The 15,201-nt window shown below is 43.1% G+C and overlaps 1 protein-coding gene across 6 annotated transcripts in view; it reads right to left on the bottom strand.

The window, feature by feature from the left end:
* PDE4DIP (phosphodiesterase 4D interacting protein) overlaps window positions 1-15,201 on the bottom strand; it is a 197,309-nt gene that overhangs the window by 7,290 nt on the left and 174,818 nt on the right. For all 6 annotated transcript variants that reach the window (XM_058538936.1, XM_058538932.1, XM_058538931.1 and 3 more), the window contains 5 exons: window positions 14,369-14,515; window positions 13,593-13,712; window positions 5,519-5,708; window positions 4,774-4,898; window positions 1,542-1,784 (listed from right to left, as the gene is read on the bottom strand). In XM_058538936.1, the coding sequence (XP_058394919.1) occupies window positions 1,542-1,784; window positions 4,774-4,898; window positions 5,519-5,708; window positions 13,593-13,712; window positions 14,369-14,515 (825 nt within the window). The remainder of the gene's footprint in view (window positions 1-1,541; window positions 1,785-4,773; window positions 4,899-5,518; window positions 5,709-13,592; window positions 13,713-14,368; window positions 14,516-15,201) is intronic.

Raw genomic sequence — 15,201 nt, 5'->3', positions numbered from 1 at the left:
TTAGAGATGCCCTGTTGGAGACCAGGCAGCAATCCTACAGTGGAGGAACTGGAAAACAGCACAAAGAAGAGAGAAGGGATCCTGCTCAGGCAAAGGGGGCTTAGAGCCTGCTTTCCAGCTCACGCCTCTGGTGGGTGAGCAGGAGGAGCAGCAACTGAGCTGGTGGGTCTGAGTCCTGGCTGGTGTTGTGGGGAGGCAGTGAGAGGGGAAAGCCTAGTTAGAGGGGAGAGAAGGAGACAGAACTGAACACTGCAACCATCATGGTAGCCCCAGTAGGCAAGGCATCCACCTCACGTAGGCCGAGCAGTATCTGTGTGCCAGGTGCTACGCTTGGCGGTCCACATACGCTGTCTGATTTAATGGCCACAACAACGTGATCTCGGGAGTATCACCTTCATTTGACACGTAAGGCCATTGTCTGATAAATGAAAATCTAGCAGGACCAGGAAAAAAAGTAAGGATTAACATGCCCCAGGAAAAGCAGGCATGAACGGTTGAAAGCTCAGCTTTAGATAATCCTGAGCAAAAGTGGTTCCTGGTTAGAATGAAATTGAGGATATGGTGTGGAGGTGAGTGGAGATGGTGAATTAAATGGTGTATCAAAAGGAAAGACAGAAGAGGAAGTAGAAATGAGTGTGTCAGGAGACTGGGGTGTGGGGGCAGTATTAACATTCATATTAAAACTGGGGGAAGTGAGATTGATGAAGAGTATTGAGAAGAGAGGGAGAGAACTGGTTAAACATTTCTATCTGGAGAGGCAGGCAAGGGGCCAGTGGCGGAAGAAGTGCATGACCGCCACCTGGAATAAACATGGCGCCATCCACTTCTTTCCCATGGACAGGATTTTTTTAGGGACAGGAATGTTTCATCACACAGCTGAGTTCCCCACAAATTAGGGAATGGGGAGCCAGGCTGAGAAGGCCAGCAATACCAAGACAGAGCATGGCAAGCTGGAAGGAACACAGACTGGAAAGCCAAACGCCTGGTTCAAATCCTGGTTTGGTTTCTTAGCTCCTGTAAACCTCAGCATGTCAGTGAATGTCTCAGCGCCTAAGCTTTCTCATGTGAAATACAGAGATAGGAAAACCTGCCTTACCTCACATGAAATTATTTGAAAAATTACTTGAAAATACATGGTAAATTTTAAAGCACTCCACAAATATAAGAAATAGAGATTAACATACACAGCTGTTAACTGTTGAGCAATTTTTATGGTGACAGGTGCTTGTAAATTATTTCATTTAATGCTCTAAATAACCTTAAAGGTATATAGTATTATTATTCTCATCTTGAAGATTAGGCTTACACTACCTGAAGAGTTTAATCACCTTGCCCAAGGCAAACAACCTGTAAGTGGCAAACTTCGAATCTAGAACCAGGTCTGACCCTGAATCGCTCTCACTCAAGGTGCTATATTGAAGCACCTCCGATTGCACGCTGATCCCAAGTACCGTGGGAGAGACAAAACTGTCACTTCCACCACAGATGTCCTGGTGACCTCCCCACCCGCTGAGGGGTTCCTGAATCCCTTTCCGTCCTACCTTGGGAAGAGCAGCTGCTTGTTTCCAGGGTCAGTGGAAGTTCTGGGAACTTCTGGTTAATGGACGAGGGGCTGAGGCTGGCTTTGCCAGCACTACCATCCAACTGCTGCTCCAGCTGCAGTCGCAGACAATTGTTCACCTGAATGCTCTGCTCCAGCTGCCCTCTCAAAGCTCGGATCTCTGCCACCAGGTGGCTCAAGTCACTGCTCAGAGGGGCTTGGTGACAGGCGTCCCAGGTGTAAGCTGAAAGCAGAGGGAGGAGGGGTCTGGTGGCACTGATCCAAGTATCTCCAAGCACTTGTCAGAACACTCCTCTGTGACATTCCTTCCTGCCAAGGACCCCACTGTACCCTCAGGGTCCCAGGCAACACATCTGTGATGGAGATGTCACTTTTCCTGTGTGGGGCTGGGCACACACTGAAATGGCACACACCCCAGTTTTCTGAGGCTCAAATGACCCATGTGCATCTAGAGGGCATTTGATTGGCAGATGAGGTCAAGCCTATTATTTCATCTCCATGTTAACCTCAGTGCTGCAGGCTAGAGAGCAGGGTCTTCCAAGACAGGAGGTCAGCATGGAACTAGAGAAGGGTGGGGGCTCAGGGAGAAGATTTGATGACCTCCACACTCAAGAATCAGAGGAGGGTGGGGGGAGACATCAGGCCTTTTGGTGGCATGTAAGAATGGGAGTCGGGCACCACAGACCAGAAATCATAACTAGTTGACGTTTTCAACTTCTCCATGTTTTTTCCCTCACTCACCACACACAGTCTATTCCTACATACTGGGGATGAAGAGATCTAAGAAATATTTGACAAGACCACATGGCTTATCTGAAAACTTTGAAGCCAAATGTATTTCAAAAGGTAGAATCTGTTTTGGTTTTTAGCAAGGCAATAGGATGCATATACCATATAATTCATGCAGCCAGTTGCACCTAGGCCACAGCCCTTAATCAAACACATTAATATTTCCACCATGAGTTAGGTGAATATTCTCACTGAGTGGGATAAATGAAGACTATGAATAAATACCCTTTTGTCAGTTCAGTTATGTTTTGTCACCAAAGAAGTATATAAAAAAGACATCAGTTCAGAGCTCTTATTGGATTAATGAATTAAAGATAGGCAACTATGGGGCTTTAGTGGCAGTAGCTTGGAAATGAATCCTAAAAGACCCTCAAAAACGGAGAAAGGCAGAAAGGGGAGAGAGTTCGGGATGAAGTGGTTTCCAGATACTAACCCCAAAGTTCCATGATGCCCCTCCCTCTCTTTCTTTCCCTAAATCCAAATTCTCACAGTTTTACTTACTCTTCTTAAAAAAATGTTTTCCAACTCTCCATTCTCCTTTATCTTCCCAATAGCACCTAATGTTAGACTCCCATCACTTAATGCCCAGAAGATTGCCACACTCATTCAGTAGGTTTCCCTCTTTCTAATGTCTCCAGCTCCTGGGTCCCACAGTCTTACCATCTTAAAATTCTTGTTTCCACCATCACCTATATTTCTTGGAAAAACATACTCATTTTCCATTGCCTACTGCATAGAATGTAAACTTTCATCCTACCTTGTAGGGCTTCTGTACGCCGGCAACTCTCCTTCCAACAAACCTGACTTCTCACACCCCTGATACAAAGCTCTCCTATAGGCAGGTCTGCCTCCTCCCTGACTCAACACACCCATGACTTTGTACATGAGCTATTCTCTCAGCCTGCTGTGCTGCCTGTATTTCTTCAAGTTCTGGTTCACCTTCTCACGAGCAAATTAGGAAATTCAATCAGGTTTTATGAAAATTCAAATTTTGCTGAATAGTGAAAATTCTTAATAAACCATATTGCTTAAGGAATTTTTAAACATACAATCCAGAAAACTTAGAATTGAAAGGTGTAGGGAGTCAATATCCCATCCAAAGCAAGAACTGCTTCTGTGAGATCCTTAACAAATCATCCCTTTCTATTCAAATACAGCTGGATGGGGAGCTTACTCCTTCACATACCAGCCATTCCGTCACTAGAAGGCTCTCATGGAAAGGAAAGCATTAATTGCGTAGATCCAAATCCCACTGCCCTTCACCCTATGCCCCTTGTTCAGCCTTCTGAAGGGACACAAAACACAAAACACATCAGCTGTTCCCCACCTAAGAGTTCTTCAGATATTTGAAGCCAGTTCTCATCTCCTCATGATCTTTTCCAAGCCTAAAAGTTTTTAGTTTCTTCAACCAGTTCAAGATTTCTGGTCCCAAGGCATTGTGCTCCCTGTCTTCTTTATGTTCCCTAGTTTGTCAATGTCTCTTTTAGAAGATGGTGCTCCACAACCTAACAATATTTCTGACATGGTCTCACCATATGGACACCACACCTACGCTACTGTGGTCTCAGGTTGAGTTGCTTTTACTAGCATCCTTGGCCTACAACTTCCTTGTGTAAATGTGTTTCTACCTAACTCCCCCATCCTCAAACCCATGAAAGGCTACAGAGCCAGGCCTCCCCATTCTGTACTTCTACCACTGATATTTGTAATCAAGCTCAGGATTTTTTTTTTCATCTTTGCTCAATTTCATCACACTGACATCAGCTCTGTTCTAGCCTGCTTGGATTTATTAACTTTATGTTTAGAATAGCCTCCCCCATTTGAAGAAGAATAGGGAAACATAACAAGAGTCTCAAATACTAGATTATTATTTCAGCAGGTGGCAAAAGTCCTCAATAAACGAGTTTAAAATTTAATTCCAGGATTGAAATTTAAGTCCTATTAGTGGTATTTTTGTAAATTTTTTTGTATCTTTGAATTTTCTAACTGGGGAAAGGGTCAGGGTGGGAGCAGGTTGCCTGCTCTATTGGCTGCATGGGTGGTCAGTATGTATTAATCACAATACTCAAGACCTTTTCAAATGATGATACCATCAGCACAGTTCTTCGTATTTAAAAAAAAATCAGTGTATAATCTGGACTTTGATTAACTTGCTCTGGCCATCTAAGTAGGTGAAGTTTGACTCTCGTGGCCTATTTTTAAGGATGCCTAGGCTGGATCTTGCTCATGTCACCAACATCTAGGCTTTGTGTATGAGAGCTCTCTTCTTTTCTTACTGGGAGGCTGAGGCCTGGCTGGGAATTCTTCTGAGACACAACTCTGAAGCTTCCCAGATCACCACAACTGCCAAGGTAAAGTCCTCACTGGGATTCTAAGCAAGGGCAGGAAGCTCATGGGGTGGGGGAGTAGAGCGGAACACATACCTTTCAGCCCCTTCTTGGAATTGCCATAAAGCACCTCGTAGATCTGTAGCTCCGACTGGAGGGACTGGAAGAGCTGCTGTTTCTCTTCACACTGCTGCTGCAGGAGGGCCAGCTTATGCTGCAGCCTGCCAGGGGAGAGGCAAGGGTCCGCTGAGCTGTGGCTCGGCCTCACCAGGGCAATAAGCTGTGAGCCAACCTTTGCATCATAGAGTTTTAGCCCTAGATGTCAACCCAGGGGTCATGAGACCATCACTTTCATTTTACAGATGTGGAAACGGAGGCTCGGAGACGTAAAGTAATTTTGCTTGGAGACATGCCATAAGCTACATTAGCTAGGAGCAGACACACCAGCCTGGTGTTCTTACTGGCCCTACAGGGCTCTTTTCCTGTTGACAAGCAGTTCAGTTACTGGGTTTATGCTGGAAACTAGCATCACGGCTGGTGTAGATGGATGTGATGTACGTGATGGTTAGACTAGTGTCCTCCATCTCACTGAAAGCATGAGAATGTTCTTTCTTCAGCATCTGATATGCTGAAGTCTTCTCTCTCAACTTTCGCTTTCTCAACTTTAGAGTGAAAAAGATGTTCCCAGAGAAGCCCTTCCTTCTGCTCAATGTCACCCATAAATCAGGAAAGCAGAGGGGAAACTGAGGCTTCCAAAAGGGGCTATTAACTGTCTTGCCAATATCCCTTCTTCTAAATCTGAAACTGGGGCCACCTTCCTTATCAAGGGGCTCTCTCTTACCTGCAGTCTTTCTCCTGGAGGGATAGTCGCTCCTCCCGGAAATGCAAGATCTCCTGCTGCTTCTCCTTCAAGTCTTCCAAAAGCTGCTGCCTCTCCACCTTCTGATGCTCCAGCTCCATTTCCAGCTCTTGAAGCCGGGATCGAGAGGCCAGCAGAGCCTCCCTCAGGCATTCTGTTTCCTGGGAGTGCTCTGGTGAGCAGAACACAGGAGTGTTTATATTGTGGGGACGAACATCAGCAGGAGGATGAGTCCGAGTACATGCATCCTGACAAATAGAACTAAGGGGAAAGAAAGGACAGCTTATGCTGCAGCCTGCCAGGGGAGGCAAGAGAATGTCAACTCCTATAACCCCACAGCCTGCGGAATGGGGCACCTCCATCTTTGCAATGCCCTTGATCCTCTGATTTAATAAGACCTACTTTGCTTTTAGAGAAACTCTGATTTCTAACGCTTACTATTTTCTTTTGTGTGAGTGTGTGACTTTTTTTTAATTTATTTAATTATTTTACTGAGGTCATATTGGCTTATAACATTGTGTAATTTCACGTGTACATTATTATATATCATTTTCTGTATAGAGTGCATCGTGCTAACCACCAATAGTCTAGTGTATATCCATCACCATACATATGTGCCCCTTTACCCCTTTTGCCCTCTCCCCCACCTCCTTCCCCTCTGGTAACCACTAATCTGTTCTCCTTATCCATGTCTTTGTTTATCTTCCACATATGAGTGAAATCATGTAGTGTTTGTCTTTCTCTGTCCGGCTTATTTCACTTAGCATAATACCCTCAAGGTCCATGCACATTGTTGCCAATGGTATGATTTTGTCTTTTTTATGGGTAATATTCCAGTGTGTGTGTGTGTGTGTGTGTGTGTGTGTGTGTGTATATATATATATACACCACATCTTCTTTATCCATTCATCAGTTGAAGGGCATGTGGGTTGCTTCCACATCTTGGCTATTATGAATAATGCTGCGATGAACATAGGGATGCATAAATCTCTTTGAATTGTTGATTTCATGTTTTTTGGAAAAATAGCCTGTATTGGGATAGCTGGATCATATGGTATCTCTATTTTTAATTTTTTGAGAAATCTCCATACTGTTTTCCGCAGTGGCTGGACCAGTTTGCATTCCCACCAGCAGTGTATGAAGGTTCCCTTTTCTCCACATCCTCTCCAACATTTGTTATTTCTTGCCTTGTTAATTATAACCATTCTAACAGGTGTAAGGTGATATCTCATTGTAGTTTTGATTTGCATTTCCCTAATAATTAGCGATGTTGAACATCTTTTCATTTGACTGTTGGCCATCTTCATATCTTCTTTGGAAAAATGTTCATATTCTCTGCCCATTTTTTGATCAGGTTGTTTTTTTTGTTGAGTTGCACAAGTTCTCTATATATTTTGGAAATTAACCCCTTGTCAGATATATGATTTGCAAATATTTTCTCCCATTTGGTAGGCTGTCTTTTTGTTTTGTTGATGGTTTCCTTTGCTGTGCAGAAGTGTTTTAGTCTCATGTAGTCCCATTTGTTTATTTTTCCTTTTGTTTCCCTTGCCTGAGTAGACATGATCTTCAAAAAGATACTGCTAAGACCCATGTCAAAGATTCTACTGCCTATATTTTCTTCTAGGAGTTTTATGGTTTGAGGTCTTACATTCAAGTCTTTAATCCATTTTGAGTTAATTTTTCTGTATGGTGTAAGATAATGGTCTACTTTCATTCTTTTGCATGTGGCTGTTAGTTTTCCCAACACCATTTATTGAAGGGACTTTCCTTTTTCCATTGTATGTTCTTGGCTCCTTTGTTGAATATTAGCTGTCCATAGATGCATGGTTTTATTTCTGGGCTTTCAATTCTGTTCCATTGATCTCTGTTTTTCTGCCAATATCATGCTGTTTTGATTACTATAGCTTTGCAGTCTATTTTGAAGTCAGGGATTGTGATGCCTTTAGCTTTGTTGTTTTTTCTCAGGATTGCTTTAGCTATTGGGGTCTTTGTCCATATAAATTTTAGGATTCTTTGTTCTATTTCCATGAAAAATGTCATTGAGATTCTGATAGAGATTGCATTGAATCTGTAGAGTGCTCTAGGTAACATGGACATTTTAACTGTGTTTATTCTTCCAATCCATGTCATGGAATATCTTTCCACTTCTTTTTGTCATCTTCAATTTCTTTCAAGAATGTTTTATACTATTCAATGTATAGGTCTTTCATCTCCTTGGTTAAATTTATTCCAAGATATTTTATTCTTTTTCTTGTGATTGTAAATAGGATTGTATTCTTGAGTTCTTTTTCACTAGTTCATTATTATGTGTATAGAAATGCAACTGATAAGTTGATTTTGTACTCTGCAACTTTGCTGTAGTTTTTATGATTTCTAGTAGTTTTCTGGTGGATTCTTTAGGCTTTTCTATATATAGGATCATGTTGTCCACAAACAGCAAGAGTTTCACTTCTTCCTTTCCAATTTGGATCCCTTTTATTTCTTTTTCTTGCCTTGTTGCTCTGGCCAAAACTTCTAGCACTATGTTGAATAAGGGTGGCAAGAGTGGGCACCCTTGTCTTGGTCCTGTTCTCAGAGGAATCGCTTTCAATTTTTCACTATTAGGTATGATGATGGCTGTGGGTTTGTCATATATGGCTTTTATTATGTTGAGGTACTTTCCTTCTATACCCATGTTATCCAGAGTTTTTATCATAAATGGGTGTTGGATCTTGTCAAATGCTTTCTCTGCATTGAGATGATCATGTGACTTATTCCTCATTTTGTTAATGTGGTGTATCACTTTGATTGATTTGCAGATGTTGAATCATCTCTGCATTCCTGGTATAAATCCCACTTGGTCATGGTGTATGATCCTTTTAATGTATTACTATATTCAATTTGCTAATATTTTTTTGAGGATTTTTGCATCTATGTTCATCAGGGATATTGACCTGTAATTTTCCCGTTCTGTGTTGTCCTTATCCAGTTTTGATATCAGGGTAACGTTGGCCTTGTAGAACGAGTTAGGAAGTGTCCTGTCTTCTTCAATTTTTTGGAATAGTTTGAGAAGGATATGTATTAAATCTTCTTTGAACGTTTAGTAGAATTCACCAGAGAAACCATCTGGTCTTGGACTTTTGCTTTTTAGTAAGTTTTTGATTACTGTTTCAATCTCTCTACTTGTGATTGGTCTATTCAAGATTCTCTATTTCTTCTTGATTCAGTTTTGGGACATTGTATGATTCTAAGAATTTATCCATTTCTTCTAGGGTATCCAGTTTGTTGCATATAGCTTTTCATAGTATTCTCTTACAATTCTTTGTATTTCCATGGTATCCATTGTAATTTCTCCTCTTTAATTTCTGATTTTATTTGTTTGAATCTTCTCTCTTTTTTTCTTAGTGAGTCTGGCTAAGGGTTTGTCAATTTTGTTTCTCTTTTCAAAGAACCAGCTCTTACTTTGATTGATCCTTTCTATTGTTATTTTAGTCTCTATTTCTTTTATTTCTGCACTGATTTTTATTATTTCCCTCCTTCTGCTGACTTTGGGCTTTGTTTGTTCTTCTTTTTCTAGTTCTTTTTGGTGTACTTTAAGATTACTTATTTGAGATTTTTCTTGTTTATTGAGGTTGGCCTATACTGCTATGAATTTCCCTTTTAGTATTGCTTTTGCTGCATCCCATAAGCGTTGGTACGTTGTGCCTTCATTTTCATTTGTCTCCAGGTATTTTTTGATTTCTCCTTTGATTTCTTCATTGATCCAGTGGTTGTTCAATAGCATATTTTCAGTCTCCACATATTTGTGATTTTACCAGATTTTTTCTTGTAGTTGATTTCTAGTTTCACGGCATTGTGATCAGAAACAATGGTTGATATGATTTCTATCTTCTTCAATTTATTGAAGCTTCTCTTGTTTCCCGACATATGGTCTATCTTTGAGAATGTTCCATGTGCACTTGAGAAGAATGTGTATTCTGCTGTTTTTGGATGGAATGTTCTATATATATCTATTAAGTCCATCTGGTCTAGTGTTTCACTTAAGGCCACTGTTTCCTTATTGATTTTCTGTCTGGATGATCTATCCATTGATGTAAGTGCAGTGTTTAGATCCCGTACTATTATTGTGTTGCTGTCAATTTCTCCCTTTAGGTCTGTTAATAGTTGCTTTATATACTTTGGTGCTCCTGTGTTAGGTGCATAAATATTCTTAAGTGTTATGTCCTCTTGGTGGAATGTCCATTTTGTCATTATATACCGCTCTTCTTTGTGTTTCATTATCTTTTTTATCTTGAAGTCTGCTCTGTCTCACATAAGTATGGCTACACCTGCTTTGTTTTGCTTGCCATTTGCTTGAAGTATCATCATCCATCCCTTCACTCTAAGCCTATACTTGTCTTTAGAGCTCAGATGTGTTTTCTGGAGGCAGCATATTGTTTGGTCTTGCTTTTTTAATCCATCCAGCCACTCTGTGTCTTTTGATTGGTGAATTCAATCCTTTTATATTTAGAGTGATTATTGATATATGAGGGCTTAATATTGCCATTTTATCTCTTGTTTGCCAGTTGTTCTATGTTTCCATTGTTTCTTTTCACTTGTGTTTCTGACTGCCATTTCAGTTTGGTGGTTTTCTGTGATGGTTTTCTCAGTATTCTCTTAATTTATGATTTGTCACTTTGCTCTGATTTTTTGTTTAGTAGTTGCCATGATGTTTGTAAAAAAGATCTCATAGATGAGATAGTCCATTTTCTGATAGCCTCTTCTCTCCATTAGTCTAAGCAGGTTCAATCCCTTTCCTCTTCCCCTTCAGTGTTATTGTTGTCACAAATTCTTCTTTTTTTGTTGTGAGTTGGTGGCTAAATTGAAGTGTTTACAGTTATTTTTGACACTTTCTTTTCCTTTATCTTTTATGTTATAATTGTTTGCAAACCTATTCTGATAGACAGTTGCAATTTTCTGATTTTGTCTGTCTATTTACTTCCTTGCTCAAAGCTGTGTAAACCTTTGCCTTTTAGTTTCAGCTGGGAGGGCTACCTTCATCATCTCTGGTAAGGCAGGTCTAGTGGCAATGAACTCCCTCAGCTTTTGTTTATCTGGGAAAGATTTTATTTCTCCATCATATCTGACGGATAGTTTGACTGGATAGGGTATTCTTGGCTGACAGTTTTTGTCAGTCAGTATTTTGAATATATCATTCCATTTTCTCCTAGCCTGTAAGATTCTGCTGAGAAATCTGCTGAGAGCCTGATAGGGGTTCCTTTGTAGGTTATTGTCTTCTGCTTTGCTGACCTTAATATTTTTTCTTTGTCATTGGCTTTTGACAGTTTTAATATTATATGCCTTGGAGAAGGTCTTTTTGCATTGATTTTGTTAGGAGTTCTATTGGCTTCATGTACTTGTATGTCCAGTTCCTTCCCCAGGTTTGGGAAGTTCTCAGCTATTATTTCTTTGAACAAGCGCTCTGCTCCTTTCCCCAACTCTTCTCCCTCTGTGATGCCTATAATCCTCATATTACTTTTCCAAATTGAGTTGGCTATTTCTCAAAGAATTTCCTTTTTTTTAAAAATCTTAGTTCTCTCCCCTCCTCCACCTGAAGACTTTCTAGATTTCTACCTTCCAGGTCACTCACTTCCTCCTCCATAAGGTCTGCTCTATTTTTTATGCTTTCTACATTATTTTTTGTCACATTAATAGTGTTCTTCATATCTGGAATTTCTGTATGGTTTTCTTTAAGGGCTTAAATCTCTTTGGTGAAGTATTCCTTCTATTCATTAACTTTATTCCTGAGCTCATTGCACTCTCTGTGTTTTCTTGTAACTCGTTAAGTTTCTTTATGACAGCTATTTTGAATTCTCTGTCATTTATGTTGTAATCTTCTGTGACTTCAGGCTTGGTTTCTGGAGGGTTGTCATTTTCCTTCTTTTCTGCAGTGTTACCATTAGTCCTCATGAATTGATGCTCTGCCAGTATATTTGTGGTAGCAGTTACCTTTTCTTATTTGAGTACAGCTTTGGTTACTTTGGTTCTGGTCACTTGGCTCTCATGCTCCTCCACGGGGTCTCTGTGGGCTCAGATGCTGCTGTCCCATGCACCACCTGCACTGCTGTTCCTGGGGTTCCTGCTGTTCCTGTCTTGGGGTGCTGGATGCACTGCTGTTAGGGGTGCTGGGTTCACAGGTGTTACTGTAGCTAGTGGGGGCCTGGGGACCCTGGGACTTGTACAGAGCCTCTGCTGCTGGTGCAGCTGGTGTCGGCATTGCCACCACTGGGGGCAGGGTCACAGGCTGTACTGTGGTTCCTGTTGCTTCTAGCCACAGATTCCACCTGCCACCTCTGGGGGGCGGCAGGGTTGTGCTTTCTGTTCCCACCCCATGTGCTTATACTTGTGCCAGTTGGTCCAATCTCCGTTCACACAGGCTGGCCACAGCAGCTTGAAAAGTTCTGCTCACACAGCCATGCTGCTGCACTCAGTGGGTGGGGCACCTTCATGCTGGCTGAGCCGCCAACACTCAGTGGAGAGTTTTCATGCAGGCAAGCCCAGCACAGTATGAAGTACAACCACAGGCCAGGCTCCCACTCTGAAAGCATGTGCAGGCCAGGCTGACGCACCTCCACCCACAGTCACGCCAGCTGCTGTGTGAGGATCCGCAATGTGGATCACTGCCATCAGGGATGGGGAGGGATATGCTCCCTTAGTTCCACTGCTTCCCAGGGGTCCAGTCCACCCACCTTCAGATGTATAGCTGCCTGGATCTCTCAGGCGTCCTGTGTGCTGTGTAGGGAGTTCTCTGTTGTCTAATGGATGTCCATTTAGTTGTAACTTAGAGGGGAAGACAAAGGGAACAACTCACTTTGCCAAAACGCTGATGTCACTTAACACTTACTCTTTTCTAAGTGCTCACAAACCCTCTGGTGCAGTAGTCCATTCTTGAATTTTGCAAAAAATCAACATCAAGATTTCTTGTCTACAGTTTTTAGAATATATTATTTTCATCATTTTGAAAACTGAGAATGTATTCTTTTCCGGGCTTGTGGCATCTCTCAGACCTTCATGGTTTCTCAAAGACTACTGACAGAGACTCTGAGGATAAGGCTGCAGGTGTTGTCAGTCGTCTGGGATGGAATGCACCTGGGCCTGGCAGATTGTGCTCATTTAAATCTTTCTGTCTTCTCACTGGCGAGGTCTGTTCTAGTCTTTCCAGGCATGCAATGGTAGTTTAGTAGTCCTGTCTTCTATCTTATCTGTTAACTTTTGTTATGTTCCCCAAACAGTGACCTTTCCTCTCACATCTTCCTGCTCTGAGGTGGCCAATTTAGAAATATATCTTGAAGTCTTTATCCTTTTACACTAGCATTCTTAATCCTTTTGGACACTATTCTTCGTCTTTTATGGAGATTCAATAGATGTTTCTAAATAAAAATAATTTCTAACTGATAATGTATTGATTTGATCAACTCAATTAACACTAAGGTCAGCTGGCCCCCAGGCTGCACAGGAAATGATGCCCACCTATGGATGCCCAATGATAGGGCAGGGAAAGCTCTGAAGAACACTTTGCTGGCACCCTCAAATACAGAGTCATAAGGACTGATGAGCGAGGAGCCTGAGTATGTGAGTGAGCAGAGGTGGTGAGAGATATGGGGATGGCTGAGCAGAACTGGGAGGGAAACACAGAGCTGAAGTAAAGTGTGGAGAACCTTGACAGGGAATATAGGCATGCATGTTCCTTCCTTTCCTGGGTCCAAATCAGCTAGAACTGAAGGGAGGTAGGACAGATACCTCCCTGGTACCCAGTCTGACAGCGAATGACTCTGACTCTCTGCAGGCGGGTTTGCACAGAAGAGTGGAATCCCTAGAGCTATTCATCGCCAGAGCCTAGGGGTCTGAGGGCCTGTGGTTGGGACCTCTCAGGAAGCAGCCCTTTCTAGACTGAGAATAGCTATGGGAACTTGTGGCTGGAGATCTGGGTAGCTCTGTTATCTCCACCTTCGCTCTTTGCTTCTCCAGTTGGTGATTAGTGTGGCCAGGGTAGAAAGGGACCCGAGAGTGACCACAGTTTGTGGCTTTGACCACCGACCTCTTGAAACATGACTCAGCTGAGCCTGAAGGCTCCGGTTTTCCTCCCTAAGAATTCTGTTCTCATTGTAGAGCTGAGGGGTGGACTCCAGGCCTGGACTGTAGAAGTTAGAGGTGGATCCTGTTCCGGAAAGTGCAAGCAGGCAAGTTACACATTTGGGTAACAGATGCTTTCAAAGTTACCCATTCTGTATCTCCCACAGATACTGTCCCAACCTGGCAGAAACCCCCAGGGACTTGAGGCCTGAGCCTAAAGCCTTAAGGGCCAAATGCCTGCTTTTCCTGTGCCTCTTCTCATTGGGCTCTTTGCGTGTATTGTCACGTCCTGGTTGCACTTGTTCGGGAGTCTCCTTCCCCAAATAGCTGCTGCTGCAGTGTGGGCAGGACACGGGTGTAGGGAAGGGACGGCTTCCAAGTGACAGCAGCCTGGGAGGGGAGTGGGGGGAGAAAGGCCACTTGGTGAAGTGGTTAGGGGAGGCCTCTACCGATCCAATCACAGGACAAGGGCACAGAGAAGTCAGCAGGCAGTGTATGACCAGATTAGGGATGGCATGAGAAGTCAGACGAATCTGGGGAGCAGACTTGGCAGTTCTGCAGTGAGGAGGTTACTGTCTGAGCTCAGATACCTCTACCAAATGAGGACAATATACCTGCCCCACCGGCCTTGCTGGACTGTGTGTAAGGAGCAGGGGGAGTAAAGCCCACCAAAGTGCTTGGAAAACTCCAGAGCTCTGCGCAAGGGCCCTCCCTTCAGATCATGACCAGAAACAGAATGACCTGGGCCGCTCCTCCCGCCCCCACGGGTAGCAGAGCTGAGCCGGTGTTCCAACTGCTCCCGCAGGCGGTCGTTAATGCAGATGGACTCCTCCAGGCGCTGGCGCAGGTTCCGGATTTCACCAAGATGCTCTTCTAGCAGGTCAGCCCCTGCAGCCATCCCACCAGGACAAGAGAGAAGTGGGAGATGGGGAATCCTGGTCACTAGTGGGGTCCACATGGGGGTTGGGGCTGGGCTATTGGCCTCTCAGCAAGATCCCTAAACATCACCATCCTTCTGCCAACTGCTCCTCTCTGACGGGCACCCAGGAACATGGGTAACTTTGTTTAACAAGTAATTGGCTTTCAAACCCAGGACAGCCTAGTGCTAAGCAAGCCTCTGGGCCTCCTCCCATACATGGTACGTGTAACGGAGTTGTCAGTATAAGTGTGAGGGAGTTCCACATGGTTGAGAAAAATAAGTGAAGGCTGTGGACATCAGCCCAGCATCTGGAGAGGTGTGGCCACCTACTGAGTGTGACTTTCCATGTGATAGGGAAGGTCTCCTCCTGCCCTAATACCTTTCCTCGTTCAACACTTGACTGAATGTTCTTTAGCAAGGGACAGACCCTTCCTCCACCCTTAGAGAGGAGGCCTCAGGTAAAAGGACATGAATATAAACTCATCCTTGGTGGTTAAAGACTGCCCCTGAATGCCTCCCTCAACTCACTTTTAATATGGAAGGAAGAGAGGAGAGCCTGCACTGATTGAGGGACTGAAGGCTGATTAGCCAGGAGGAGAAAGCATCGCCAAAGAAAGAAAAAAGATGCAGAAAAGAGAAGTGGGAGGGGTGCTAA

Source organism: Diceros bicornis, chromosome 4 (genome assembly GCF_020826845.1).
Source record: "Diceros bicornis minor isolate mBicDic1 chromosome 4, mDicBic1.mat.cur, whole genome shotgun sequence".
In the NCBI taxonomy this organism is placed as follows: Eukaryota; Metazoa; Chordata; class Mammalia; order Perissodactyla; family Rhinocerotidae; genus Diceros; species Diceros bicornis.
This window is presented reverse-complemented; position numbering and strand designations above follow the sequence as displayed.